Raw genomic sequence first — 27681 nt, 5'->3', positions numbered from 1 at the left:
TCCCAGCACCCTCAGAGCCCACCCATTGCCCCCCAGCACCCTCAGAGCCCTCCATCACCCCCAGCACCTCATGGTGCCCCCAGCACCCCAAGGCCCCCCACCATCCTCAGAGGTCCCCATTGCCCCCCAGGGCCCCTCAGAACCCTCTCAGGGGCCCCCCAGCACACTCAGAGCTCCCATCGCCCCAGCACCCCATTGCCCCCCGGCACCCCAAGAGTTCTCCAGGGCCCCCCGAGCACTCTCAGAGCTTGCCATTTCGCCCAGCGCCTCAGGATCCCCCCCAGGACCCTCAGAGCTCCCCAACACCCCATGCCCCCCAGCATCCTCAGAGATCTCCAGGGTCACCCAAGGCCCCCCAGCACCCCCAGAGCTCCCCATTGCCCCCCAGGACCCTCAGGACCCCCCCAGCACCCTCAGAGCTCCCCATCGCCCCCCAGGGCCCTCAGAGCTCCCCAAGGTCCCCCAGGACCCCCACAGCTCTCCAGCGCCCCCCAGGATCCTCAGAGCCGCCTAGCGCCCCCCAAGACACTCAGAGCCCCCCAAGACCCCCCAGCACCCTCAGAGCCCCCCAAGGACCCCCAGCACCCTCAGAGCCCCCGAAGGCTCCCCAGCATCCCCACAGCTCTCCGGGGCCCACACAGGCCCCACCACCACAAAGCCACTAGTACCCTCCGGGCCAATCCATCCTCCCCGGGCGACCCACCACCGCCTGGCCCCCAGCACCCCCCCGGGCCCCCCCGGCCCCTCAGCCCGCCCCACCCCCGCCAAGCCCTTCCCATCACCTTCCCGCAGGGGGCAGCACTGCGCCTTTTCCCGGGGCGCTGCCCCTTTAAGCGCCGCTGGCTCCTCCCCCCTGCGCGTGCGCGTTGGGCCGGCCGCGCGGGCTGGCGTCAACGGCCCGCCCCTCGCGCGTGCGCACTGCCCTCGTGGCGGCCGGCGGGGGAGACGCGCGCTCCTCGGTGGCCGCTGTTACCGGAAGTAACGTCAAACAGCTTCCGGTTTCGGGGGGGGGCTCCCCCTTTCCCCCTTTCTCCTCCCCAACAACCGGGGGCGCGGCGGGCCCCGGGCCTCGGTGAGTGCGGCCTGCCCGAGGGGGGCTGTGGGAGCGACAGCGGGGCAGGGGGGGTTGTGGGGCGCTGTGGGGCGGGAGGAGTTCGGGGGGCCGGGGGGGGGGCGCTGTGGGGCAGGGGGGTTTGGGTTGGCTGTGAGGGGCCCAGAGGGGGCTGTGGGGCAGGGGGAGTTCGGGGAGGGACTATGGGGGGCACAGAGGGGTTGTGGGGCAGGGGGGGTTGAGGGGCTGTGAGGGGCCCAGAGGGGACTGTGGGGCAGGGGGAGTTTGGGGGGGGGCTATGGGGGGCACAGAGGGGCTGTGAGGGGCACAAAGGGGGCTCTGGGCCAGGGGGAGTTGGGGGGCTGTGAGGGGCACAGCGGGGGATGTGGGCCAGGGGGAGTTTGAGGGGGGGGCTGTGAGGGGCCCAGAGGGGGCTGGGGGGCAGGGGGAATTGTGGGGGCTGTGGAGGGCTCAGCGGGGCTGTGGGGCAGGGGGAGTTGGGGGGCTGTGAGGGGCTCAGAGGGGCTGTGGGGTTGAGGGGAGCTGTGAGGGGCCCGGGGGGAACTGTGAGGGGCCCAGAGGGGGCTGCGGCAGCACTGGGATGGGGTGCTGTGAGGGGAGGAACGGGCCTTGGGGGCGCAGTGGGAGCTGTTGGACGGAGGCTGAGGTGTGAGAGGGGAGGTGGGATGGGATGTGTTGGGAACTGGGGGCCGTTTGGGCGACAGGGCTGCATTTGGGAATTGTCGGGGGGCTGGGGGCTGCCTTTGTGGTTGTAGAGTTGGAGAAAAGTACGTGGGGTCGTGGCTGGGGGTGGCCTGGGTGCAGCTGGGAGGGAAATGGGGGCAGGGGGTGACAGGAGAGAGGAGGGGGGCGCGGGGGGGGGATGCTGGCAGAGGAGCAGGGCGTGAGGGGGGGGAGCTGCAGAGGAGGGTGTGCTTAGGTACAGACAGGGAGATTGAAGAGGTGAGAGCGGGGAGCGCAGCGGGAAGGGGGAAGGTGTCTGTGAGTGCTGCTGATGGGGGGCAGGCTTGAAAATAATGGAGAATGGATGTGGTATCGCCACGGCCAGCTCAAAGCGGGACGTGGGGGCTGCAGGCCTGGAGAGAGGAAACTGCTGGGGCCATCCTTGGGGCTGGATGTTATAATGCTCCTTAAACACCGCAGGCAGGGGAGGACGGGGGCTCCTCTGGGCCGCTGCGTGAAGGTGAAGCTGTGGGACAGGTTGGAGAGGCACCAGCGTGGTTCTCCTCTTGGGCTCGGCAGGGAGTTGGGAATGGCTCCACGGGTTTTGCAGAGAGGAGGGCGCTGAGGTGAGGAAGGATAAGGCTCCGGCCAGCGTTCAGCAGGTTTGGACGGTCTGTGCGGAGATCAGAGGAGATGTTAGGAATCCCTGGCTGTCCTGGCAGCCTCTGGCTTCACAGTGTGCTTCCACTTCAGTTAATTTAGGGTTAACAACATAAATAACATTTTTTTCCTCACTAACTTTCCAAAATGGGAGCTTCTGCCCTTGCAAGCGCGGTGCCTTGGAGGACGTGCTACAGCAGTAGGGTCTCACCAGCCTTTTCTCGCCTCTTTGTGGTGTCAGGCGCAGCAGAAATGGATTCCCAGGAGATCAAAGAGCTGCAGCAAGAAGTGATGGAGGAGCTGGGAATCTCCATGGAGGAGCTCCAGGATATCATCGACAAAGAGCTGGAGAAGTTTGAGTGTGTGAAGCAGAGGAAGCAGCAGCTGGAGGAGCTGGAGAAGTGCGTGAAACAGAAGGAAGAAGAGGTGGCTCGCGTTGACCGGCTCTTTGATGATGCTTCAAGGTGGGCGCACTTGGAATCGCAGCCGCGTGTCGGAGTTGGGCCTCAGAGCGGAGGAGGGGGAGATGGGGTGGCAGAGCCCCGTGTCTGCAGTGCTGCCCATTTCCCTTCGCTGTAGACTGACGCTCTGGTTCTGCATCGGTTCCTTCGTGTGTGGTTATTGAGGGATAATTAAAATAATTCCCCTGGGGCTTTAAATCCTTCACGTGAATACTCTTCCCTCACCTCATCATGGTTGTATTTAATTAGCCGCTCCCCAGCGGTCAGTTCCTATTTCTCTCCGCGGCGTTGTGGGAGGTACGGCTGGGCTCACCTTGTCTTTTCCTGTCTCTGCCCTTCTTTTCTTCCTCAGAGCCATTGATAAATGTGAGATACTGGTGAAGGATCTGTACTCCAAGCTGGGACTCCAGTACCGTGAGAGCAGTTCTGAGGATGAGGATTCGGCTGCCAAGCCCATGGAAGTGATTGAGATCCCAGATGAAGACGACGATGATGTCATGAGTATCGATTCGGGCTGGAAGCACAGTTCAGTATCTCATTGCGCCACCTGGGCCTGAGGGGAGGGATGGAGATCTGAGTGCGTCCTGGCGGAGGATGGGAGTGAGAGGGATCAGAATAAGGATATCGCGGCCATAAGCCACGCTGGGCTGTAAGCAGGAGAGGATCAGGTAGGAAATGCCGCTAGCTCGTGAGGAACATCACTGCTTGTGCGCTCTGCTGGGGCCCGTAACTATTCCATGGTTCCTGGAGTCCCAAACTGGGACTTCTCCCTTTTCCCACCTGCCCAACTGTTGTCCCCATCAAACGCCGCCTCCGCGGGAGCTGCCTGTGCAGCATGTCGTGCCCCTAGAAAGGGTGGTTTAGTGAAAGCCTCGCTCGAGTGGATTTCTTGCCAGGTACAGAGAAGGCTTTTGAATGGACCCTTTTCTCTGGTTCCTCTTCTTTCGGTGATGTAATTAAGCTGGATTTTTTTCCTCCCCAAGATGTTTTAAACCACTTTTTTCTCTTTAAACACAGGTGACAGCAGTTCCAGAATTGCAAAGGATCAGACTCTGGTGAGTTGAAAAAGAGCCGACTATAGTGAACTTCTGCAGTGGGCTTTTGCTGGAACACTTAGGGCACCATTGTACGTTGGGGAAACAAAAGAAAAGATTCTTCGTATTTTATTTCTCTTTCCTTCCCTTCAGCTGCGGGAAGCCATGGCTGCAATGAGAAAGTCTGCCCAGGATGTTCAGAGATTTATGGATGCCGTGAACAAGAAAACAAATGCCCAGGATGCACAAAAAGGTCAGTGGCTGAGAGCTCCCTGGGGCTGGCGCCTGTGTGCCCTTACCCTGGTCCTGCCCGAGTCCTGCACCTGTTGGTTTTCTTCCTGAAAAAGAAAATAACTATTCTGCTTCCCCACTGGAAAGATGTATTAGGATATATTGATTCCGCATTCCTATTTAAGACCTTTCCGAAAGCACATACGAGTGGTGCAGTTTCTATAACATGAAAGCGTTTTAATGACGTTTAAACCTCACACGCGGATTATTCCATCTGGTAAAACTGAGGCACTTAGGCTGACTGAGGTAAAGAAAAACTAAAGAACACCTCCTGTCTCAGGTCCGACACATCTTCTTCCAGTTGCGTACACAAGAGCAGGAGCCTTTGGGCAGTTTCTAACCCATTTTCTGGTGCTTGTTCTTGGGTAGATGCACAGACCCCTCAGGAAACTCCTGGCTCTGCCCAGCCTGTTGGTCCCGCAGTGGCCGGGAGCGATCTCATCAATGACGGTGATCTGAACGTTGGCATGAGGATCCTGGGCAAGAAGAGAACCAAAACGTGGCACAAAGGAACTCTGATTGCAATCCAGACAGTCGGTATGTCCTGTGCTTGCCGCGGTGTCTCGGTGATTGGGGCTTTCACTAAGCTTTGGGTGGGTGACGCTGGTGAGGCTTGGAGCAGGTCCTCTCCTGTGCTGTGGAAGCAGCACACCTCCACAATAACACTTTACCTTACGGATTAACTTCTGAAAAGCTATCAAATAAGTTCTGGGCTTGGATCGGAATGATATATGGCGTCGGACTTCTTGTATGAAATCGCTTGGCTTTTATTTATCTTGCCGTGTTGAAATGTCTTTCAGCTGCTGGTAAGAAGTACAAAGTGAAATTTGATAATAAAGGGAAGAGTTTGCTTTCTGGCAATCACATCGCTTACGACTATCACCCCTCGCCTGAGAAACACTACGTTGGCAGCAGGGTTGTGGCAAAATACAAGGACGGGAATCAGGTTTGGCTGTACGCTGGCATTGTGGCTGAAACCCCAAACGTAAAGAATAAAGACAGGTATTAATTCTCCTCCACAGTCATGTACCCCTCTCTCTGTTTTGTTTTTGTTTCTTTGTTTTGTTTTTAGGAAAACAAGAAAAGAAAAAAAGTATATTGGTATATATGCTATTGTGAGAGCTAAATTCTTTTCTGCCCTCTCCGTGGATGTAGTTCTGAAGGTTGTTTCTTCAGTCTTTCTTATCTCTGAAAGCTCTGGGTGGAGCTTCCATTCTATTACTCATGTCCCCGAGTCAGAAACTGTATCTGGTAATTCGGTCAAATTATCACACAAATGGAAGTCTGCGCTGCTCAAGGCATAAAACGTAGCGTTAGGAAATATGAGCCCTAGAAGCCTTTCGTGCCAGCAGTGTTGCCAGAGCACTTCAGGAGAAGGAGCAGCAGGTCTAAAGCAGCCTCTTCAGTTGCGTATAAATAAGGGGCAGGGCTTCTTCCGTGGTGTGGTTTAGGCTTGTGGTCTTTCGGAGAGTCATAAAGGATATAATCGCCCTGTTTGTTTCAAACGGGGATCTGCCATAAATGCCTAATTGTGTAAAGCTCTATCTGATACACCTTTAATAACTGAAAATGAACTGCATTTATTACTCATATTGCAAATTTACTCCTCCTGGCTAGGCTGGCTGTAATGCTGATCTCTCATAATGCCACCTTTATGCGGCTCCGAGTCCTGAAGTTGTTATTCAGGGGCAGGCAGTGCTCAGTGGGTGCCGTATGCAGCCTTGGGGGTGTCCCCTCCGAGCTCCTGGTCCCCTGCAGGCACTGGGGACTCTCTCGTGCCATCTCCTGTCTGCAGGTGGAGCCCTGGAGGTGTCCCCCAGCTCTGTCCCTGTGGTTCGAGTTACGCAGTGCAGGCTCCGCTGCCGCTTTGTCCCAAGGGCTCAAAAAATAACTTTTCTTGCAGAGACTAGGAGCCATTAAACTCTTTTCCCTTCCTTTACCTCCTGTGGCTGAGGCGCAGAGGGAATCTGGAGCAGAGGGAGGGAGCCTGTGCTGCTGGGAAGCCTTTAGGCAGCCTCTGCTTTAGCTTTGGGAGCACAGGGGTAGCTTAGGGCTGGGGGAGAGCTGTTCTGAAACAGCCAGGGGAAGTGGCAGTGCTGTAAAAGTCGTTATCGCGTGGCAGAAGTGATCACTTCGGTCTCTCTTTGTCCACCGTATCCGATCTGAGAGTCTTTGGGACAGGCAGGGGAAACAGGAGGGGTGCTCCACTTTCATTGTGTGACATGGAGCTGCATTTCTAATTCCAACCTCCAACGCTTGTTCTCTCTGCTCTTCTCCAGGTTCCTGATCTTCTTTGATGATGGCTACGCTTCATATGTCAAGGAGTGGGAGCTGTACCCGATCTGCAGGCCACGTGAGTGCTCTCTGCCTCTCCTGTGTCCCAACACTGAAATTATCCGGAGAGCCTTTGGGTACACGAAAGAGCCTGGGCTCAAAGGCCAGGGGACAGACTGCATGTCCCCTCCGGTGCTGTGCCTGTAGACGTTTGCTTTGCATATGAAGCTGGAGGAAACAGTGGCTTATTACTGGCGGAGTGAGTGCGCTGTGACTCCTTGCACTCTGGGCGCGTTAGCGTGGCTGGATGCCCTACCACCAAAAATCCGGCCGCTCAGGATTGCTGCTTGGCTCTTCTTATGTAAAAATCCGTCTGGGATCTCTTTGAAAAAGAAGGAAAGATGCTCTTTGTAAGACTCTTTCCTCCTCTTCTCTTTCCTGAACAGTGAAAAAGACCTGGGAAGACATAGAGGATGTTTCCTGTCGCGATTTCATCGAGGAGTACATCACAGCGTACCCCAACCGCCCCATGGTGCTGCTGAAGAACGGCCAGCTCATCAAAACGGAGTGGGAAGGGACTTGGTGGAAATCCAGAGTGGAAGAAGTGGATGGCAGTCTGGTCAAAATCCTGTTCCTGGTAGGACGATTTCCTTTCTCCCATTAGAGGGGGAAGATGGGCTTAAATTGGAGCGGGGGAGGAGGGAGGGCGGGGACGGGACTGACTCTTTTGGGCTGGTCAAGTCTGGTTTCCTTGCTCCAGTCAGACAGGGGCCCGAAGCGAGCAGGTATTTTTTCGAGCAGGTATTTTTTCGTAGTTGTTAGACCGCCCAGTTTCTTCTGTGGATTGATGTGAAGGTGAGACTCCTTCATTTGCATGACAAAAGCTTCAAAAGCCATTTAAAGCGTTTTGCATGTGAAACTTTAAAGTGGTAGATGAATAAGAAACAAAATCCATCACCTGCAGGTATTCTGTCCTCATCCCTTTCTTGATGTAAACACCCAGCCATGTCTTTTGTCTGAATACAACTGCTGGTTTGAAAAGCGGGAGAAAAACCGAGCAGAAGCTGAGATAATTCTGCTTGCTTAAATTCTACAGATTGCAGAAAGGGAGCAGACGTACTATCTGGGCCCACTTGGCTCCCTTCCTGACTAGATAACTGCGTAGCCGCTGGGGAAGACGTGGCGCACTTGCAAGTTTAACCTCCCTGTCCTAGAGCAGATTGGGTTTGTGCGGAGGCGTTAGCTTGTCTTCCTGAGGGAGTCGGGTTTTCCAGCAGTGCCTCATTAGTCAGTTGTTGAGCTGAAAACACAACTGCAGTTGAAGCCTGGGGTCTTGGTATTTCTAGATTTGGTTTGTATTCAGTGTTCCACCTGCTATGATGAGGCCTTTTGTCCTCTCTTGGCTGCATGGTCTTTCAAGAGCCCTCAGGTCAGTGCTTTCCCTCTTTTCCATTTGATTCTGCTCACCGTAAAAGCACGCTGGTGTCTCCCAGGCCTGTATCGTACCTCTGGAAGCTCTTGCCGTAGGTGCTGTGAGTGTTGCCTTCTCCTTGCTGCAGGATGACAAACGCTGTGAGTGGATTTACCGGGGTTCCACGCGCCTCGAGCCCATGTTCAGCATGAAAACTTCCACAGCCTCCACCCAAGAAAAGAAGCAAAGTGGACAAGCAAGGACACGTCCCAACGTCGGTGTGTGGCATCTTTTTCTTTAATGCGTATCCTGGAGTATAAATGAACGCATTGTGGGTTGGTGGGGGCGGGTGGGCGGTTTTGGTTTTTGTTAGGGTTTGGTGGTTTTTTTCAACAGAACTCCTGGAGATTTAAGATTTCCAGTGGGCTTTTTCTTCTGGCACAAAAATGCCGCGAAACCAGACTGTGGTTGTGTGAAGTGATCACAATCTCTTTGGGGTGACTGGCTGTGACTCGGGGCTCAGGCAGTGACCCAGCGTTAATTGCAAACGCCTCTGTGTTGGTTGCCACAAATCGGTATTTTGTGGCTAGCGCAACAAACTTTGGTTGATGGTAGAGACTATTCCTGTTGATACTTTGCTTTTTCCCCTTCCCCACTAGGTGCTGTCAGGAGCAAAGGGCCTGTAGTACAATATACGCAAGATTTAACGGGAGCTGGTACCCAGTACAAACCTTTAGAGCAAATGCAGGCAGCCTCGCTGGCTGCACGGTCCGTTTCTCCGCAGCCTGCTGAGATGGAGTAAGTACTCGAGTCAGTTCTCTGCTTCCACCACTGCCTCCTCTTGCATTTTGTCTACAGTGCTCAGCTCTTTCAGGCACCGCCCTTTCCGTGTAGAGCAATCCTCAGGTGCAGGTTTCCTCCATGGCTTGTTTCCTGGTTCCACAAATTGGTTTTAGTCGTGCTTCTAGGGGAGATCCTAGATAAAGGCTGCTGGATGAGTAATTGGGGGCGGGAGAGCTGACAGCCCAGTACCCCCTGAGCCAAATGCCGTGTTCTTACGCAGGGCTAAAGCTTCGCGCTTGATGTATTTCCAAGTTAGAAACGTTTGCTCCTTCTCTTCTGAAAATCTGAATTGCTCCCTCGTGTCACGATCCAGGCACTGGCCCCCGGCTGCCTTGTATTCCTCCACTTGGACTGACCTGCTCGCAGACCTCGCTGACTTACGAGGCACTGAGAACTCGGGATCAGTGGCTGGTCTCGGTGGTCACGGACCAAACCTGATAAAGCTAAGCCACAGCCAAGTCGCACATGTGCCCCCTGACGCAAGGGGCCCAAGCGGGACGTTCTCGGAGCTGCAGGCTAGTGCCGAAGGAGGCCTGGATGAAGGAGGAACTCAGCCTTGTGATGAAGGGAGCGTGTTGGAGAACACCAGGGTACCTGAGCATCTGCTCTGGGACTTCAGTAACTTTCTAGGGGAGAGAGATGCTGTCCCGGTTCATTTTTGCCACCACTGTGGATTTCCTATCCGAATCTGTGGACGCCTGGTCCCCTGCCAGCACGTCTTCTGCTGTGACTGCGCCTTGCTGTATGGGCAAAAGGGAGAAAGGAGATGTCCCAGCTGTAAGGAACCCGTGCAGCACGTGAATCTTTATTTCCCGGATGCTCTCTAGGTTTAGCAGCATCTAAGAAACCCCACCTGCCCCCAGCCTCGGGTCTCAGGATGGGGTTCCTCTCAAGTACCAGTGCAGTACGGCCCATTCTGCCCCTGGATGTCAGGGGCTAACTTGGAAATGCTCCTCCTGTGCCATTTTGACCAAGACTTGAGAATCGAAGCCATAATAGCCTTGTTCCTCATCTCTTACGTGACCAAGAAGAGAGGCCGATGCTGAAGGAGGTCTGCTCCGGCGTGAGAAGTGCACCACTGGCTCCTCCGCCGTCAGTCTGGGACCCCAGTTGCGAACAGAGGAAGAGCTGGGCTGTTGCGCTAACACGAGGGCACCCCGAGCCGTCAGGGCTGTAGGAAGGACGTGCAATGAAGATGATGAAGTTGGACTGCGGCGATCAGCCAGCCTGAGCCTTGTCGGCTGACAAATCTCTCCTTTGCCATTTCACAGTCCTTGCAGTGGTTACAAGAAACACTTTTTTCTTTTTTTTTTTTTTTTTTTCCCCCCCCCTCTCCCCACAAAGTCTTTGACTTTAGGATCTTGTTTTCTGATCTGATACAAGCAGACACTACAGACCTTTCCCTGCCTGGCTGTTAAATCATGAACTGCACAAAGACAATTCTTTTTTAACATTGATTGAAGGCAACATACTATATCCATGTCCCCGCTGTCCTGAGGGATGCTAATGGGTTAAAAACACATTGGTTTTAGATCATTAAAACTGGGAGAATGGTTTCTTCGCTCTGGTGTTTTGTTTAGTCTGAGGAAGGCCTGGTTCTCTTCCCTCTCTAGTCTGGCTTTCAAATTCTATGGCGCCAGGGAGCTGCTGTCAGCCATTTCTGGCTAAAGCCCGTTGATAGAAGCTTTTTGCTCTTGCTCTCAAATTTTGAAACGTGCGTTAACACCTTGCTTTTAAGGCAGATGTTTGCAGAAACGGTCGCCCCCTCCTGCTCTCACTGGCTGCCCTGATAGCATAACTATGTTCTTCCACTTGTGGGAAAACTGGGGGCTGATTTGGGGTGTTTTTCTGCTTAATCGCTGTAAATGGATTGAAAACCTCCGCTGCTGTTTGCTCAGAGCATGAGGGTTAGTGTCTTCCAGGTGCCTCCCACCTTCCTGGTGGTGGTCGTCGGGCTGCAGAGGTGTTCGGGAGCCCCTCGTAGCCCTTTTGTCAGTGGTGTTATTACCTTCCCCTCTACAATCTTATCTTGTTACTCGGTGCGGACAAAAGAGTCCTCTGTACTTCTTGTTCCTCCCACTGCTCAGTACTGTAGCACTGACTGAGCCTCTCTAAACTCATTTCTGCTATTGCAGGGGTTTCTTCACGTACTGGTTTGTCCGGCTTCCTGAAACGAAGGCCTTGGGCATCCTCGTTACGCTCCCTCTCACCCTCATGTCTCAATTCCAAATAAATAGCAGTATCTCAGAAGTCACTTTTAAACGTAGCTGAGTTCTGGGCACTTGGTGGGGGTTGTTGCGGGAACGCTGTAGCACAAGTAGTCACAAATGGGCTGATTTTCACACTCGTTGGGAAAAATCTGCTCGGTTTTACTTGGGTGGGGCACTGCTGCTGACTGCCATGGTGGAGTGTTATTTTGACTCCTACCAGTTGCGCGAGCGTGTGCCTCTTGCAAATTGCCTCCCTTCCTCCCTCGTGCAGATGCTCCGACAGTCAGCTGGCCCAGTCGAGAAAGCAAGTGGCCAAGAAAAGCACTTCCTTCCGTCCTGGCTCCGTGGGCTCCGGGCAGTCGTCGCCTTCTTCGCCTGTCCTCAGTGATACACCTCCAGCGGGAAGGACCGGTGCAGCTCCGCAGCATCGGTGAGCAAAGCGCGTTTGCGCTTAATACAAATCCCTGCGTCCCTGGGAGAGTTTGGGATGCTCGTTTGGTTTTAGCGCAGGTTTATTTTGTCATGGACTGACACCTTTATGTGTCAGCTTGTCTGGTCCTGAGCATTTGTCTTCCACTTACCTTGTTCTCCTGCCCACACAACTGTTCGTTACGTTTTGTGGTTGGCTTCAGCTTGGAGGGTCTCTTATCGCTTCTGACCAGAGCTTACCCCAGTGGGACCCTGGCCAAAGCCTCTGACCCTGCTTGTTTGTAGAGGACTCCTGTTTCTATGAGCTTCCTGGGGCTCAGGGGGGAGCTGCTCTTCCTGTAAATCTGCAGGTGGCTTTTCCACGGGGGTGGCTTTGTGGCAATCAATCCACAGCACAGAAGCTGTTGATCCCAGTTCTGAGACCACAACCAGCTTGTGCTCGTTTCTGCTTGCCTAGGTCCGATTTAGGGGGTTTTCTTGCGTTCTCTGCTGCTGGTAACGCGCCCTTTGGGGCCTGCCCAGCCGCACTCCCAGGGGACGCTGGGGCTTGTTTCTAATTGGACTAAGCAGCAAATCCAACAAGGTGTCCCAGTGTGTAACCACCAGCTGCTTTGATAGGAATTAAGTGCCTGAAATCCTTCTGCAGTTTGAGGAGAAAGCACCGCTCTTCCTTAAGCCGCGGTTGCTCAGTGTATCCCTGTCCCTGTAACAGGCTCTCCAGCAGCCAGGCGGGCGGTGGCACGGCACAGGCCTTCCACGGCATGATGGACCGCGTGCCCAACGAGCCCCCGTACCGAGCCCCGCTGGAGAAACTCTTCTACCTGCCGCACGTCTGCAGCTACACCTGCCTGTCCCGCGTCCGTCCCATCCGCAGTGATCAGTACCGCAGCAAGAACCCCCTGCTCATCCCGCTGCTCTACGACTTCCGACGGATGACAGCCCGCCGACGGGTCAACCGCAAGATGGGCTTCCATGTCCTCTACAAGACGCCGTGCGGGCTCTGCCTGCGAACCATGCAGGAGATCGAGCGCTACCTTTTTGAGACAGACTGCGACTTCCTTTTCCTGGAGATGTTCTGCCTGGACCCCTATGTGCTGGTGGATCGCAAGTTCCAGCCCTACAAACCCTACTACTACATCGCAGACATTACCAAGGGCAGGGAGGACGTGCCGCTGTCCTGTGTCAACGAGATCGATAACACCCCGCCTCCGCAGGTGGCCTACAGCAAAGAACGCATCCCCGGCAAAGGGGTTTACATCAACACCAGCTGGGAGTTCCTCGTGGGCTGCGACTGCAAAGACGGCTGCAGAGACAAGTAGGTGACTCCTCGTGTGTCGCTGGGCCTGGAGGGTGGGGGACAGCACCTGGACGGTGCTGCCGGCCCTGAAAAAACAGCCCAAGGCGGCCCTGCTCCGGGCTTTGAGCCTGCGCAGCTCTGCTGGGTCACACATTTGACTCCAGGTCAAGCCCCGTGTGCCTGTCTCTGCGTATATTCATGCAGAAAGATGCGATTTCTTTTTCCTGCTGCGAAACCGGTGGGTAAAACTATCCTCTGGGGCACGGGTGGGTTTTTCTCTGTGTGTCTCTAGATCGAAATGTGCCTGTCACCAGCTGACAGTCCAAGCGACTGGCTGCACCCCAGGTGGACAGATCAACCCCAATTCGGGATACCAGCACAAAAGGCTGGAAGAATGCCTCCCGACAGGGTGAGTAGAGCTGAGCTGCCTCTTCTCCTTCCCTCACAAATACCAGCCCCAGAAACTCGGCCTCCGGTGCTCTCGGAGAGGCGGTATTTCCCAGAGCTAAGTGCTGAAAACCCACCTCTGTTCTTGGTTCATCGGCTAATGCGTGGCCCGGGATCGCTGTGCGTTACCGTAGAACCTGGCAACCACACTCCTCCTGCTCGGCTGAGCTTTAAGCCGCTGCTGCAGGTCCCTTTTGCACCATGACTGGTACCACACCAAGCCTTGGGATGCGGCTTTCTCTGGGAAGATGTCACCGTTCTTCCTTTCTTTCAGAGTTTACGAGTGCAACAAGAGGTGCAAGTGCAACATTAACATGTGCACCAATCGCTTGGTCCAACACGGGCTCCAAGTCCGACTGCAGTTATTCAAGACGCAGAACAAGGGCTGGGGCATTCGCTGCCTTGATGATATTGCGAAAGGCTCTTTCGTCTGCATCTACGCAGGTAGGATCTCGCCCCGCGGAATGAGCAGGTAGAAGCCTCTTCTCAGGTGCTGTGAGTGAAAAGCCTCTGTTGAGCCAGTGCTTTTCCCAGCGGTCACACGTATTCAGATAGGAATCTGCTTTGGTTTGGGTAAAGGAGGGGGAGGGGGATTTGTGTTTGAAAAGATCTGGTTGTGGCAGGCCTGAAATCTAGGCTTTGTTTATGGCGAAATGCAAAACCCAGCAGAACGGGTGTGAAGCTCTTCCCGCCCTTGTTAAGGGGACAGGAAAGCGAGAACTTAGATGATGAACTCGCAGCACTTTGATTTCCCGATCGATGCCCCTCCCTTGCCCAACTCGGAACCGAGAGCCCAGCGTGGCTGCAGTGCCAGCGTCAAGAGAAGGGCTGGGATCCCCAGCGCCGTTTCTGCCCGCTGAGGGTGAATCGACACCTACCTGCTTCCTGTTTACGTCGAACCAGTCGCCGGGACACGGGCACAAAGCAACCAAATGCAGAAGTTGCGCAGCGTGGTTGGCGTTGACTCTGAAGTGAAACTAACTGCGGGCATCGCCTGAGTTCTCGTGCTCTGGTTTCTTGCCCTTAATGTTGCCTCTGCGCCACACCCTCGCCTCCAGCCCTTCAGAGGAGCAGCAGTCGCCCCGTTTGAGTTCCTGGTTAGAGATTTCCTTGGTGGAAGCCTGGGTGTTAGAAAGGGCCCACTTTAAACCGGCCACCACGCTTCAGGTTTTTATTACCTCGAGTATTTCCAGCCCAGCTTTGGAATAAAGCGGTGTCAGTCCTGTTTGCTCCCAGAGAGCCTTTGGGGAGGATAAAATTTATGGGGTAGGAATGTCATCCCGGGAAAACTCACACTTGGTTTTCTATTCCCCACCCCCAGGGAAAATCCTCACGGACGACTTCGCCGACAAAGAGGGGTTAGAGATGGGTGATGAATATTTTGCGAACCTGGATCACATCGAGAGCGTGGAGAACTTCAAGGAGGGCTACGAGAGCGACGCAAAATGCTCTTCGGACAGCAGCGGGGTGGACCTCAAGGACGAAGAGGAGGAGAACACAGGCACTGAGGAGCAGGAGGAGTCCAACGAGGACAGCTCTGACGACAACTTCTGCAAGGACGAGGACTTCAGCACCAGCTCGGTATGGCGCAGCTATGCCACACGACGGCAGACCCGGGGCCAGAAGGAGAACGGGCTGTCGGAGACAGCCTCCAAGGACTCGGGGCTCACCCGGCAAATCAGCCACGACGAGACGGCGGTGGCTGCCTCCTGTAAGCTGCCGGTGTCGGAAGAGACCTCCAAGAACAAAGTGGCCTCGTGGCTGAGCTCCAACAGCATGTCTGACGGCTTCCAGGACAATGACAGCGCCTCCTCTTTCAAGATGAGCGAAGGCAGCGAAGCCAAGGCCAGCAAAATGGACCTCCCTGGTGAGAGAGAGAAACCTTCCGCTTCGGCCCTGGACAACGTGGACAGAGAGTCAAAGGCAGTGAAGAAAGATGTAAGGGAGGGCTGTGGGACTGGGAGATGAGCATTGTCCCCTGCCTTGGGGGCAGGGATGAGGAAATGGAGGCGCAGAGATGTGCCTCGGCTGTGCTCTTGCCCAAATGGCTTCTCCACCCGTACAGCAGCACTAGGTGGTGCCCCTTGGTGTCCCCTTGCCCCGCTTACTTGGCCCTTGCCCACTGTGGTGGGGCAGGGAGGTGTCTTTCCCCTTCCTGGGGGAAGTGGAGACCCACTGTGCGGGATGTGGAGCCGGGGGAGACCTGTGGTCAGAACTTGGCCCTTCTGGAGCACCCCCTGGACTGGGTGTCGCACTGAGCGGTGGGGGACACCTGGCTTCTCACACCCAGGGTGGTGTTCGGGGACCATTTCTGCAAGGGCTGAAGGGTGCTCCAAAAGGGAGAGATTTTAACCTTCTGTACTTCTCCCCTCTGCAGGAACCTGAAGATCCAACCAAAATTCCCGGGTAAGGTTCCTTAAATTGTATTTTCCTGCCTTTTATTTCCAAGTGAGTGAATTGCTGCAACTCTAGGGCTGCCCCTGAACTCTATTAATCACCGAATCCCAGACTGGCAGGGGTTGGAAGGGACCTCTGGAGATCACCCAGCCCCTGCCACAGCAGGGTCACCCAGAGCAGGGGGCACAGGAACACGTCTAGGTGGGTTTGGGATGTCTCCGGAGACCCCACCACCTCTCTGGGCAGCCTGGGCCAGGGCTGTGCCACCCTCAAAGTCAAGAAGTTCCTCCTCGTGTTGAGATGGAACTTCCCATGGTCAAGTTGCTGGGCACCACTGAGAAGAGCCTGGCCCCATTCTCCTGCCACCCCCCCTTGAAGTATTTATAAGCATTGATAAGGTCCCCCCCTCAGTCGTCTTTTTTCCAGACTGAAGGGACCCAAATCCTTCAGCCTTTCCTCATCAGAGAGGTGTCCCAGACCCCTCACCATCTTGGTAGCCCTTTGCTGTCCCCTCTCCAGCACTTCCCTGTCCTTCTTGAACTGGGGAGCTGGACACAGTGCTCCAGACGCGGCCTCCCCAGGGCAGAGCAGAGGGGGAGGATGACCTCCCTCCACCTGCTGGCCACGCTCTTCTGGATGCCCCCCAGGATGCCACTGGCCTTCTTGGCCACAAGGGCCCATCGCTGGCTCGTGGCCATCCCGTTGTCCGCCAGGACTCCCAGGTCTCTTTCCGCAGAGCTGCTCTCCAGCAGGTCACCCCCAGCCTGTCCTGGTGCGGGGCGTTATCCCTCCCCAGGTGCAGCACCCTGCACTTGCCCTGGTTGAATTTCATAAGGTTTCTCTCCACCCAACTCTCCAGCCTGTCCCGGTCTCTCTGGATGGTGGCACGGCCTTCTGCTGTGTCAGCCACCGCCCCCCAGCTCTGTGTCATCGGCGAACTTGCTGAGGGTGCGCTCTGTCCCTTCAAATGCCGCCGACAGAGTAAGCGGAGAGGTCGGGAGGGTTTGGAGACAGCAGCCTTGTCCAGCTCCCGTCTCTCTGCCTGGCCCGCGGGTGGGCTCCCGGAGATGCCAGCGTGACCCGCTCTTGTCCTCACCCCGCAGGCTGAGCGACGTGGGAAGGATGTACGGCTACAACCCCAGCCCTCCCAAGCTGGAAGGGATCCGCAGGCCGACGAGCAAGACCGCCCTGCTCCAGAGCAGACGGCATTCTCTCGCCCCGCAGCCCACCACGGACGTAAGCGCTGATCCTTCGGGCTTCAGACCTGGGCTGGAAGGGGGAGGGGGGGCTGGCTCTGCCCCAGCCCGGGGCTGGTTTGATGAAGGCCTTGAACCTTCCTTTGGGTTGTCTCTATCCCACTTTCCTTCCCAGCTGAGCAGCAGCGCAGGGCTTGTGGTTCATCGTCGTGATTTCCTGGCAGGGGGTTGATTTTCTTCGCCCGGTGGGGGTCTTGCCAGGTCCTGAAAGCCCAAAAAAAAATGAGGACAACATGGTGTTGGGCCATGGGTTATTATGGGATGCAGCACCTTGGTTGGCAAACCCAGCACACCAGGGACCCATTGCTCGGCAGAGCCGGGTCTAGGAAGCCATCCTGGGGGCCAGTCTTTGCTTTTTGGGGTCTTCTCCCTTCCTTGCAAAGCCCAGAGCACCTCATGGTGCAGGCTCATGGATCGCTGGCAGCCTGGGTGCTGCAGGGCTTAACGGGCTCCCTGAGACCCCACTGCTGTCTCAAACACTGCCCTGGGAGATGGGGCTTCTGTCCCATTCCAGCTCCCATCGCAGTGTCCGCGTGTGCGATCCCCTTCGAAACGGCTTCCTAGAGCACCCAGATCCTCTGCTAAAAGAGAGCAAATGCTGCTGGGGGAAGAGGGGAGCCCTGACCGTCGCCTGGGAGGCGATGGAGCGATGCTCTCCCTGCCCCCAGCGGCGCTCAGGAGCCGGTAATGCCTCTCCGCAGGACGTGCTGACCCTCTCCAGCAGCACGGACAGCGAGGGGGAGAACGGGCAGGCGGCGGCGGGGCAGGCCCAGGGCACCGCCAACGACAGCGACGACATCCAGACCATTTCCTCGGGCTCCGAGGAGGAGGAAGGGGACGACAAGAAAAACCCCTCGTCTGGGTCAGGTGAGGACAGCTGCCGGGGGAGGAACAAGGGCCGAGTGTGGAACGTCCAGAGGTGCAGCGAGAAATTCTGGCCAGAAACCACCAGGAAGGGCTGATGAGGATGTAGCGGCTGCGAGCGTGGCCCGTCCTGCTCCAGGCACCCCAGAGCTCTGTGTAACGGCCGAGGGCTGAAGCTTCCCCACGTGCTCTTTGAGACGTAACTGCAAAACCCGGTCCTGGAGACTAGATATTTGTGGGTAGCTGAGAAAAAGCAACAGTGGGGGCTTCTTATGGCGGGTCTCCAGGCTCCGCTGGGTTGAGCGGAGAGCTGGGAGATTCCCGGGAGCCATCCCAGGGTGGTATTTTAGAGCCGAGCTGCGTCCCAAGGGGTTCGTTAGTTCCGTGTGAAAGAGGAGAGCGTCTTGGGCCAGCAGCACCACCGCGGGGTGCCTGGAGAGCGACCGCGGCCGTCTTTGCTCCTCTCTTGCGGCAGGTCCTGTGAAGAGGCAGGTGGCGGTGAAATCCACCCGCGGCTTCGCCCTCAAATCGACTCACGGGATCGCCATCAAGTCAACCAACATGGCAGCGGCCGAGAAAGGCGAGAGCGCGCCCGTCCGCAGAACCACCCGCCAGTTCTACGACGGGGAGGAGTCCTGTTATATCATCGATGCCAAGCTGGAAGGGAACCTGGGCCGGTACCTCAACGTGAGTCACTGCCCTTGGCGGGGGGAGGAAGGGAAGGGGATGTATTTGGGGTGACCTGTCCGTTCAACGGGCCTGTTCTCCCCAAGACTAGATAAATAACAGTAAAAAAAAAAAGTGGAAAAAGAGCAGGACTAGGAGGATGTTTTCCCCGCCCTGAGTGAAACAGGGCAGCCGCTCCGGCCCCGTGACGCGTGGTAAGCAGGACGGCTCAGTCACTCCTTCCAGGGCCCGTTACCTTTGCGAGCGCGGGTCTTATGACTCATCCCGTGTCGTGCGGGCAGGGGAGGGAGCGTGTCCCGTCTCAGCAGGCGCGCGCTGGACGCATCGGGAATGCTGCTTGTTTATAAAGGCTGGTGTTTACTGCTGGCTGCTTCGCGTCCCTCCCGCCGCAGGAACTCGCTCACTGCGTTTTGTCTCCGCTCCCTTTCCAGCATAGCTGCAGCCCTAACCTCTTCGTGCAGAACGTTTTTGTGGACACGCACGACCTCCGCTTCCCCTGGGTCGCCTTCTTCGCCAGCAAGTGAGTGGCGGCGCGCTTGGGGAAGGGGCTGCCGGTTCACAGGGCTGGGTTGGACCCAGCTCTTTGGTGCGGGCTGGGTCTTTCCCTCCTCCTGGTAACCCCAGTGCGGCTCCCGGAGCGGGGAAAAGCTTGGAGATGCGTTGGGTGAGAACATCGCTCCCTGCCGTGGAGATTCTGGTGCGATTTGCGTCAGTTTTAGGGATGCAAAGGGGGAGTTGAGCGCGGGGCAGCCGCCTGCCCCAGCGTGTTTGAGTCCCAAACCTCCGGGCAGCGCCGGACGGTGGTGAATCCCTACCACGTCCCTCTTTGGCACCGCCAGCGCGGCGTCTCCTCTGTGAAGCCCCACGGGAGTGATTAACCGGGGAACTTTGTCCCTTTGCTCGCTGCGGCCGCGCCGGCTGCTTCACCCTTGCCCCGGGGGAGGCTGGACTGCGCCGCCCTGGCCAGAGAGGTGGGATGGAAGCGTTGCTCTCTGCTAACAGGAGCTCCAGCCCCTCCTCCTCCTCGTCCTCCTCCTCGTCCTCCTCCTCCTCCTCCTCCTCCTCGGCGTGGCCTCTTCTCCCAACCTGTGCCTCTTTCTGTTTTCACTTCCCAGGAGGATACGAGCCGGCACAGAGCTGACCTGGGATTACAACTACGAAGTGGGCAGCGTGGAAGGCAAAGAGCTGCTGTGCTGCTGCGGGGCCATCGAGTGCCGGGGGCGGCTGCTCTGAGCCCACCCCGGCTCCCTCTTAACCGCAGGCTCGGTGCTGACTTCCCCTTCGCGAGGGTGAAGTTTCTCCTGAAGAGGCGGTTGTTCAATAGCGACTGTTACGAAGCCGAGTCCAGGGGCTTCCACTTCTCCCCTTCACTTGAAAAATTACAGATGGACACGGCCCGGAAACGTCACCTGGCACGTGGTGACAGCTGCAGCGGGGCAGGGGGGGCGTGACGCCAACCTTCGTGCTGCGAGCTTGGCTTCTCCCGCAGCCCAGGGGCAACAGTCACCCTGCGAGAGGACAGCCTGTCCCTCGGCATCGCCAGAAAGGCCACGAGCCAAGCCCTTACCTGCCCGAGCCGCTGCCAAGCGGCCGTTCCTGCTCTCCTCCAGCTCCCCACCACCTCGAAGACACAAAGCCCCGGGCAGCTGCAGCTCCGGCGCCTGTCGCTGCCCGTTTTTCCAGCAGGAAACGCTTTCCCGGGACTCCAGGGGTGGGACTGAGCCCGTGCTGTCCCTGCGGCTCTGGGAGGGAGCGAGGATAGGGGAGATAAGCCCAGTAAGAGCGGACCAAGCTGGATTTAATAAGTGGTGATGTGGATTTAAATGAAGAAAAAAAAAAAAAAAAAAAAAAAAATCTGTCTTCGACTGTGATACGTTGTAAAGAATCTTTTCAATGTTAAAAAGCAATAAAGTATGTTTTTCTATTAAAAAAAAAAAAAAAAGAGAGAAAAAAAAATTGCCCCCTACTTTAGACACAGCAAAAAAAAAAACAAACCCCACCAAACCCTGGAAGAGCAGGATTTTCCCACTTCCTTCATCCCCCTTTCCACGGGCCTTGCAGGAAAACTAACAGAGGCGGCTGGGCCCCGGCGGGTTCAGATGTGCCCGGGCACAGGGAGGGCAACGCGCCCCCCCCGGGCATTTTCACCTTTTCCTCCTTCCAACAAAACAAATACTCATTAAATCCACCACTTGTTAAAGCCAAAGAGAAGCTGGTTCAAACTTTCCTTCCTCGGGAGCAGGTTTGACGCCGGCTGCCTTCCCCCACCCCACGCCCCGACCCGGGATGTAACCGTGGGGGGGGCCCTCAAAATACGGAATTTGGCTTAAATTCCTGCGCCGGAGCTGCGGCTGCGCCAGACTTGAACTTGACTCGATCGACCCAAACTGGTTTCGGGCACCTGCGGCCGGGGGCAGGGAAGGGCCGCGCTGGCGCAGGCGGCCGGGGGGGGGTGGACACGGCCCCAGCCCAGCGGCTCCACAAGGAAAACTCGCTTTCCCCCCCCCCCCAGCAGCAATTCACAATGTCAAGTGCTGGGGTTTGGCTTTTCTTTCTTTTTTTTTTTTTTTTTGGAGGGGGGGTGGTGACAGGGCTCGGACCTGCCGAGCCAAAGGGGTCCCTAAACCACCGCCAACCACCGCCGGGGGCGGGGGGGGGGGCTAAAAGAGGTAGATTTTTTTTTTTTTTTTACTATTTTTACAAATTGGAATCAAATCGCCCGACAGGCAAAACCTCGTCGGGGGGGGGAAGAGCTGGAGCCGGTTCCAGCCGCACCCCCCCACCCCCCCAGGTCCCTCGGGCACCCAAACGCCACCAGCGCCCGGCTCCTGCAGCCCGGCACAAGGGGAGGCTTTTTTTTTCCCCTGCTAAATAACCTTTTAGAAATATATAAAAAAAACCAAAACCACCTTTCTAGGGGCCTCCGCGAGCCGCGGCTCCGTCCCCAGCGTCCACCTCAACGGCAGCTTTGTCATCCCGACGGAGCGGCCGCTTCTCCTCCGGCAGCGGGGGCCCAGGGCTCCTCCAGCGGCCGAAGCCCCCGCTCCGGCCCGGTTCTGAAGACGCGCAGAGCTTTCCGGGAGGGGGGAAGGGGGGGGAAAAACAAAAAAAAATACAAAACCACCAAAAATACTCCAATCTGCCCACTTTTAGCCTCACCTAAACAAAAGCTAAAGGCAGCCGTGCCAAAGCGATCACCCCCAAACCCCCCCCCCAGGGCCACAGAAGATGCCCAAACCCTTTATTTTTTTTTTTTTTTTTTACTGAAGTTTATTAGTTTTTAACTTTTAATATATTTAACCTTTTATTTTTTTAAAAAAACAAAAACAACAAAACACGTTTTGGTCTGACGTTGGTTAATGGTCCTTTTCCCCCTCCCACCCCCTCCCCGGCCCACCCCCCCCCCCGCCCCCCCAAACCCCTCCGCGCTGGGAGGTCTCGCAGCATCCCGGGTGGATGCGGGAGGCAGAGCCAAAGCCCGGCTCCTTCCGTCTTCCAAATAAATAGAAAGAGGAGAAAAAAAAAAAAAAAAAAAAAGAAAAAAAAAAATCAGTTGCAAATTTGTCCTGTTACAGCCGGGGGAAGGGACCGGGAAAGGCCTTGGAGAGGGAAAGACTCAAAACCCATTTACAGAAGAAAAACGAGGGGATTAAATTCCTCCGTGAGACGCTCGTAGTGACTAAACCCCGCAGTTTCCTTCTTCCCCCCCCACCCCAAGAACTTCCATAGTGTCACGCCGTCACCGAAACCCCCGGAACACGACCCGTTCCCCCCTCCCCATCCCTCCCAGAGCGGCGGAGCAGGGCTCGGGCCGGGAAAGGGGCTTTTTCCCAGGATTTGAAGAGGCAGCTGCTGAGGACGCGCTCCCCGCCCCGGGAAACGGGGGGAGTAACGGTGGGGCTGGAGCCCGGCGAGGGGCCGGGGGGTTCGGGGGGGACGCCGGCGGGAGCCCTCCTCGCTCTGCCCGTCCCAGGGCACGGCAGTGGATTAAGGCAGCAGGTGAAAGGCAGAAAAAGGGCACCAACGGTGAGCGTGAGGTGGAGAAGCAGCGACCGCTGCCGCCCCCGGAGCCGCGGCCCCGCTCCGGAGGGGGCTGGGGGCCGAGAGGGGCTCTCCGGGGAGTCCCGGTTTGCTCCGTCGGAGCAGGGAGGGGAGAAGATGGAGGGGGGACACGGGGACCTTGGCGAGGGTGGCATCGGTGGGATTTGACATCTCACGGGTTTTTGGCCTCCGGCGGGGCCCCTGGCCGCCCCCGCGGGCGCAGAGACGGGGCGAGGGCGCTCAGTCGGTTTTGCGGTGGTTGTTGTTGAGGACGGGGTGGCCGTTGGAGAGGGGCCCGTTCTTCGCCGCCGCCGCCTCCTCCTCCTCCTCCGAGTTGTCCGTCTCTTCGCGGTCGCTCCTCTCGTCCTCCACCACCTGTGGGGGGGAGAGAAGGCGGGGCGGGGGGGGCTGGTCAGTGACCCCCCCCATTTTCCCGCTGTGCCTCAGTTTCCCCCATCACAACCACCGCGTTTCCTCCCCACCAGGGGCTCCGCAGGACTCGGGAAGCCACGTGCCGTCCGGCTGCAGGGTTTGGGGGTCTCCATCGCAAACCCCATCCCCCTCCCGCCACCTCCACTGCTGCTGAGGCAGACCCACGCCGCCCCCAGGCCCGCCCCCCCCCCCCATCTTGCCTTTCCAGTTATGAACTTCTGGGCCATGCGGATGATGAGGTAGGCCCAGAAGATGTGCAGCGACTGCAGCACCGCCATCATGAAGTTGAAGAAGTAGTAGCCGAAGAAGGCAGGGTAGAGCTCCAGCGGATAAACCACCGTGCAGTGCATGATCCTGCCGGGAGAAGCAGTCCCGTTAGGGGCAGGGACCGCCATCGCGCCCCCCCACACCCCGTCCCGGTGGGTCTCCCCACCCCGCGCCTCAGTTTCCCCACCCTTTCGCCAGCCACCAGCGCTCACCAGAAAGGCAGGATGACCAGGCGGGTGACGATGAAGACGGCGGCGAAGACGATGAAGATGTTATTGCAGGTGTTTCTCCAGCCGGCGTAGTTGAACATCTTGGCGGACTGCGGGGGGGGGAGGCGGGGGGGGGTGAGTCGGGGAGGGCACGCAGGACACAGGCACGGCCGTGGGGGCGCGGAGGGGGACAATACCTCCAGCAGATAGTCCGAGGAGTCGTGCAGGGCCATGATGAGCGTCCCCACGCGGATGTAGTTGGCGAACCAGGAGAAGCTGATGAGGATGATGGTGGCGACGTGGTGGATGATTTGCTCTTTGAAGTCCTGCGGAGGGGGAGCGGGGCGGGGGGGGGGTGGGGGGGGATGGTTACCGCAGCCCGGCTCCCACCCCCAGCACCCCGACGTCCCTCTCGTCTCTCCGGGATCTCGGCCCCCAGCCCCCCGCGGGTCCCTAACGCCCACGCCTCGAGGGCGAAGAAAACCCTGCCAGGACGTCCCTGTGTCTGCCCCCCCTCCCCGTCCCCAGAGAGCCCCCCCCCGGCGCCGCAGCCCACCTTGCGCTTGACGTCGGAGGCGATGCTGAAGAGCAGGGACCAGTAGAAGGAGAGTTCGATCATGTAGTACCAGTACTGGGAGGGCAGCATGCTCTGAAAGCCAAGAGACGGGCTGGGGGCGGGGGGGCGCAGATCCTCCACGTGCCCCATTGGAGGTGGGGGGGGTCCATCCCCTTGTGTGGCCACCAGCCAGACCCACGGGTATCCTGGGGACCCTTCCACCCCCCACGGCGCGCAGCCCCCTTCCCCGTGCATCACTCCGGCCCGCGCGGCTGCCAGAGACGCCGTGCGCCCCCCCCGGGGGCTCCGGTTCCCCTGCCCCCCACCACCACAGCACCGCAATTGGTCCCGGGGGGGAGCAGGACGGGCGGCGGGAGGGCGATGGGACGGGCGCTCACCTGGATGGGGTACCCGTTCCACACCTCCCGGAGGTCGTAGAACCAGGGTTTCTGCGGGACGCGGGAGGGGAGAGAGACAGAGAAGCGTTAAAGGGGGCCTGGGGGGCGGGGTGGGGGGGGGGGGGTAGGGGCGCACAAGGGGGGGGCCGCCACTTACATCCACTATGACAGCCATGCCAGCAATGAAAGCAATAAGGTAAAACGTGAATCGCCAACTGGAAAAAGGAAGCAGACGGTCCTCAGAGGGGCACCGGGGCGAGGGAGGGAGAAGGACGGACCCACCAGCCCCATATTTCCCCCCTTCCCGGGGCGGTTCCCAGCCGAGCGGGGGTGTCGTCCCCCCCCCCGCCTCCAGTCCCAACCGTCGCAGGGTGACGGTGACGCCGGGCGCGGGGTCTCACCTGGCCTCCCGGAACTTCTTGAGCAGGCTGGGCCGGTCCTGGTTGCGACGGCGGCGAAACCAGCGCTCCACCTGCCGCACCGTGCAGCCGCTCTTCTTGGAGAGCATCTCCACGTCGGCCTGGGGACGGCAGGGACGTCACCGCCCCGGGGCCACGGTGAGCCCCTTTTGGGGACAACCCCCCTTCTCCCTGTCCCCTCACCTGCTTGGGGTGTTTGGTGGTGGCGGCATAAAACTTCTCCAGCACGGCGTTGGGGGTGGCTTTTAACCTGATCTTCTCCTTGACGTTCAGTAGCCCGGCCAGTGGGGTGGCCACGTACCTGGGGAAGGAGTAAGGGGACACAAAACGTCCCCATTTCTGTGTCACCCGGCTGGCGTCACCCCCTCAAAGCCACCCAGGGACCCCCCAGCCGCTCGGTGCCTCAGTTTCCCCATCCCGCTGCTGCTTCTCCAAGGTGGGTTTTACCAGAGGGGAACCCCCCCAGGTCCCTCTGTCACCCCAGGGTGGGGGGACCGGCCTGCAAGGGAGCAGCGGGGCCGCCCCCACCCTGGCGAAGGGTGTCCCCCCCCCCCCCCGGCTCCTCCAGCCCTCCCAACAAAGCCCCGTCTGTTCCTGGCCTGGGCCCGCCATTGTTTGCCCAACAAATCGCTCCTTAAACGCCGACGGTGCCGCGATAAGGGCGGCCGAGGATGCACAAAGCCGGGCTTGTGTGGGGCAGGTCCCCGGCACCGAGCGAGATCTGGGGGGGTGGGTGGGGGGGGACACACACACACGCAGGGACAGGGACAGGACCCCTGGGGTGCAGCCGCCACCCCCAAGCGGGCTGAGGACACGGTGACGCATCCAGGGGGCACGGCAGTGTGTCCCCACGCGCATGGGGAGGGGCTGGATCAGGGCTGGGGGGCAGGGGGGGGAAAAGGGGGGGTGTGTGTGTGTCCCCCCCGCCCGGGGAAGGGACTCACGTCTCAAAGAGGTGCCGGACGACGAGGAAGAGGAAGGCCAAGGGCAGGGTGATGTAGAGGTCGGCGGCTTTGGCGTAGACTCGCCCATCCCGGTCCTCCAGGTCGGCCCAGGTGAGGTTCACCGGCAGCCAGAGCCGTTCCCACCAAAAATAGCTGTACAGGGTCTGGAACATGCTGGGGGGGCGGGGGGGGGAAAGGGGGGCGGTGAGGGGGGGCCCGCACCCCCACGGGGGCAGCCGGTCGTACCCCGCCCCCCGCTTCGTGCCGCCGGCTCCGTCCGCAGAGCCCCGGCTGGAGCCGGCGCCCCCAGACCCCACCTGGGCTCCCCGCGAGCCCCCGGCCCAGCCCCACGCCGGGGTGGTGGGGGGGGCCCGGTGAAATGCCCCCGGTGCCGGGATGGGGGGTGGGGAGCGGGGGGTCTGCGGGCTGCCGAAACGCCCCCGGCGCCGCCCGGTGCTGGGCTGCGGCACGGAGGGACTTTGTTCCCCGGGGCGAGAGGTCAGCGGGTGATGATTAACCGGGATCGAGCCCCGGCACCGTCCTGGCCTCCGGGACTTCCCCCACGGCACCGCACGGGGACACCCCCCCCCCCCCCCGCCACGGTCCCCTCCGTGTGGCATCGCGGGGGTGACGCCGGGCACGTGGCCCAGCACCGCGGGGTGGGGTGGGGGGAAACTGAGGCACGGCCCCCCCTCCGCCGGCCCCCCCGCCGCGGGATTAGGGATTTGCCGGCGGCACAAAGAGGACTTTTGTGGCTCAAAAAAAGGCTCCCGCTGGGTCCACCGTGTCACCGTCACCGCGGGGCCGGGGCATCCCAGCGCGTCCACGCTGGCACCGGCCGGTGTCCCCACGTCCCCCCCCCCCGGGACCCCCCTCCGTGGGGCTGGGACGGGGGGCAGGGGAGGTATCGCTGTCCCCCTGGGGGGGTTCCCGTCCCTCAAGGGGTGTCCCCGTCCCCCCGGGGAGGAGGTTCCTGTCCCTCGAGGGGCGTCCCCGTCCCCCCGGGAGGGGGGTGTCCCCGCCACCGCCGGGCCGGGGTTGATGCCGGGGAGGAGGCGGCTTCGCTGCAGGGCGGGGAGAAAGGAACGGCCGGGGCCGGTTTCGCAAGGCCCCGGCGGGAGCGTGGGCCCGGTTCCCGCTGTGTCGGGGCCGGGGGGGGCGGTTTTGGGGCCGGCGGCGCCGCGGGCGGTAACGGGTCGGTAACGGGGCGGGCGGCAGCCGCGGCGTGGGAGGGCTCGGGGGTGAGGCCCCGGTCAGGGCCGGCGGCGTCTCCTCCCCCGGGACACCGGGGACCCGCCGATGGCCCCGGGAGGGAGCGGTGCCGGGCCCGGGAGGCACCGTCAGCTCCCCACCCCCTGCCCCGAGGTGAGTTTAGGAGCTGGAAAGTGAGAAAATCCTGACATTTTTAAGCTACGGAGAAAAAAACGGGGCCGGGGGCGTCGCTGGGCACCGGAGCCCGGCCGGGACCTCGCACCGGGGGCTCCCGGAGAGCGTGTCGCCCCCCCTCGGTGGGGGTCACCCCGGCCGGAGAGACCCGGGCCCGCCCAGGGGGCCGCACCCCAGCCGCGGTAGGGACGGCGACCGGGCCCGGGGCCTGGCAGCGGGTCTGGGGGGCACCGACCTCATACACACACCGCCCCCCCCCCCCGCGATCGCGGCTCGGGGCGCCGGCCGGGGAGCACCGGGGGGGAGCCCCGCCGGGCTCCGGGGGGGAGCCCGACCCCCCCCCTTCCCCCGCCTCCGGGCCTCCCTCCCACCGCGCCGGGCCCTGCCCCGCCCGCCCCGGGCCCACCATAACGGGGAGGCCCGGAGGATCGCGGAAGGGGGGGGGGGGGGGAACCGGGAACCGCCCCCCCCCCCCGCCCCGCGGCCCGGCCGGAGCCGCCGCCCCGACCCGACCCGACCCGCCCCGGCCCGGCCCCCCCGGCGGAGACCGGAGGCCCCGGAGGCCCCATCACCGCCCCCCCCCCCCCCCGGCCCCACTCACGCGCCGCCGCCCGGAGCCGCCGCCGCCTCGCGCTGCCGCTCGCGGCCCCCCCCCCGCCGCCCCGCACGCGCGCGCGCCCCCGCCCCGCGCCAGGCAGCGGCGGGAGTGACGTCACCGCCAACGCCGTAGGGC

At 59.5% G+C, this 27681-nt stretch overlaps 2 protein-coding genes and 2 long non-coding RNA genes across 7 annotated transcripts in view; 1 reads left to right on the top strand and 3 right to left on the bottom strand.

The window, feature by feature from the left end:
- Positions 1-1052, bottom strand: part of LOC141734695 (uncharacterized) — a 2002-nt gene extending 950 nt beyond the window's left edge. Inside the window, exon 1 of the long non-coding RNA XR_012584570.1 lies at positions 783-1052. This is a non-coding gene — a long non-coding RNA (uncharacterized LOC141734695). The remainder of the gene's footprint in view (positions 1-782) is intronic.
- On the top strand, positions 310-20807 carry SETDB1 (SET domain bifurcated histone lysine methyltransferase 1). Of its 4 annotated transcripts, XM_074566523.1 has the most exons (23): positions 493-1072; positions 2216-2361; positions 2637-2859; positions 3209-3381; positions 3874-3911; positions 4044-4143; positions 4551-4718; positions 4982-5183; positions 6461-6534; positions 6902-7092; positions 8015-8144; positions 8526-8664; positions 11191-11349; positions 12061-12663; positions 12938-13054; positions 13367-13536; positions 14414-15030; positions 15470-15498; positions 16593-16725; positions 17447-17612; positions 18085-18296; positions 18728-18816; positions 19412-20807. In XM_074566523.1, exons 3-23 carry the CDS (start codon positions 2648-2650, stop codon positions 19527-19529), a joined length of 3840 nt encoding a protein of 1279 aa, XP_074422624.1. In that variant the 5' UTR covers positions 493-1072; positions 2216-2361; positions 2637-2647; the 3' UTR covers positions 19530-20807. The 4 variants fall into 4 exon arrangements, with proteins under 4 accessions (XP_074422622.1, XP_074422625.1, XP_074422624.1 ...); XM_074566521.1 differs by lacking the exon at positions 2216-2361 and having other exon boundaries at positions 310-1072; XM_074566522.1 differs by lacking the exon at positions 493-1072 and having other exon boundaries at positions 2068-2361.
- LOC141734694 (uncharacterized) lies at positions 10069-14619 on the bottom strand. The gene is made up of 3 exons (XR_012584569.1): positions 14482-14619; positions 13971-14213; positions 10069-13585 (listed from the first exon to the last, which is right to left on the bottom strand). It is a non-coding gene; the product is annotated as an uncharacterized LOC141734694 (long non-coding RNA).
- CERS2 (ceramide synthase 2) lies at positions 19925-27681 on the bottom strand. The gene is made up of 12 exons (XM_074566707.1): positions 27550-27681; positions 25563-25736; positions 24802-24919; positions 24601-24719; positions 24357-24414; positions 24200-24250; positions 23802-23894; positions 23443-23571; positions 23249-23355; positions 22970-23123; positions 21206-22712; positions 19925-20038 (listed from the first exon to the last, which is right to left on the bottom strand). Exons 2-11 carry the CDS (start codon positions 25733-25735, stop codon positions 22578-22580), a joined length of 1137 nt encoding a protein of 378 aa, XP_074422808.1. The 5' UTR covers position 25736; positions 27550-27681; the 3' UTR covers positions 19925-20038; positions 21206-22577.

The sequence above is a fragment of the Larus michahellis genome, chromosome 24 (assembly GCF_964199755.1).
Source record: "Larus michahellis chromosome 24, bLarMic1.1, whole genome shotgun sequence".
NCBI classification, from domain to species: Eukaryota; Metazoa; Chordata; class Aves; order Charadriiformes; family Laridae; genus Larus; species Larus michahellis.
Note: the sequence above shows the minus strand (reverse complement) of the source record. Positions and strands in the feature narration are given on the sequence as shown.

Excerpts from the sequence above, each read along its gene's own strand:
- SETDB1 (XM_074566521.1), top strand. The coding sequence starts at position 310 with ATGCCCCCCAGCATCCTCAGAGATCTCCAGGGTCACCCAAGGCCCCCC. Across the intron at positions 17,613-18,084 it reads AAACCCCTCGTCTGGGTCAG|GTCCTGTGAAGAGGCAGGTG; the intron begins GTGAGGACAGCT and ends CTCTTGCGGCAG. Across the intron at positions 18,297-18,727 it reads ACCTGGGCCGGTACCTCAAC|CATAGCTGCAGCCCTAACCT; the intron begins GTGAGTCACTGC and ends CTCCCTTTCCAG.
- CERS2 (XM_074566707.1), bottom strand. The coding sequence starts at position 25,735 with ATGTTCCAGACCCTGTACAGCTATTTTTGGTGGGAACGGCTCTGGCTG. Across the intron at positions 24,720-24,801 it reads CCACCAAACACCCCAAGCAG|GCCGACGTGGAGATGCTCTC; the intron begins GTGAGGGGACAG and ends TGCCGTCCCCAG. Across the intron at positions 23,356-23,442 it reads CCTCGGACTATCTGCTGGAG|TCCGCCAAGATGTTCAACTA; the intron begins GTATTGTCCCCC and ends CCCCCCCCGCAG.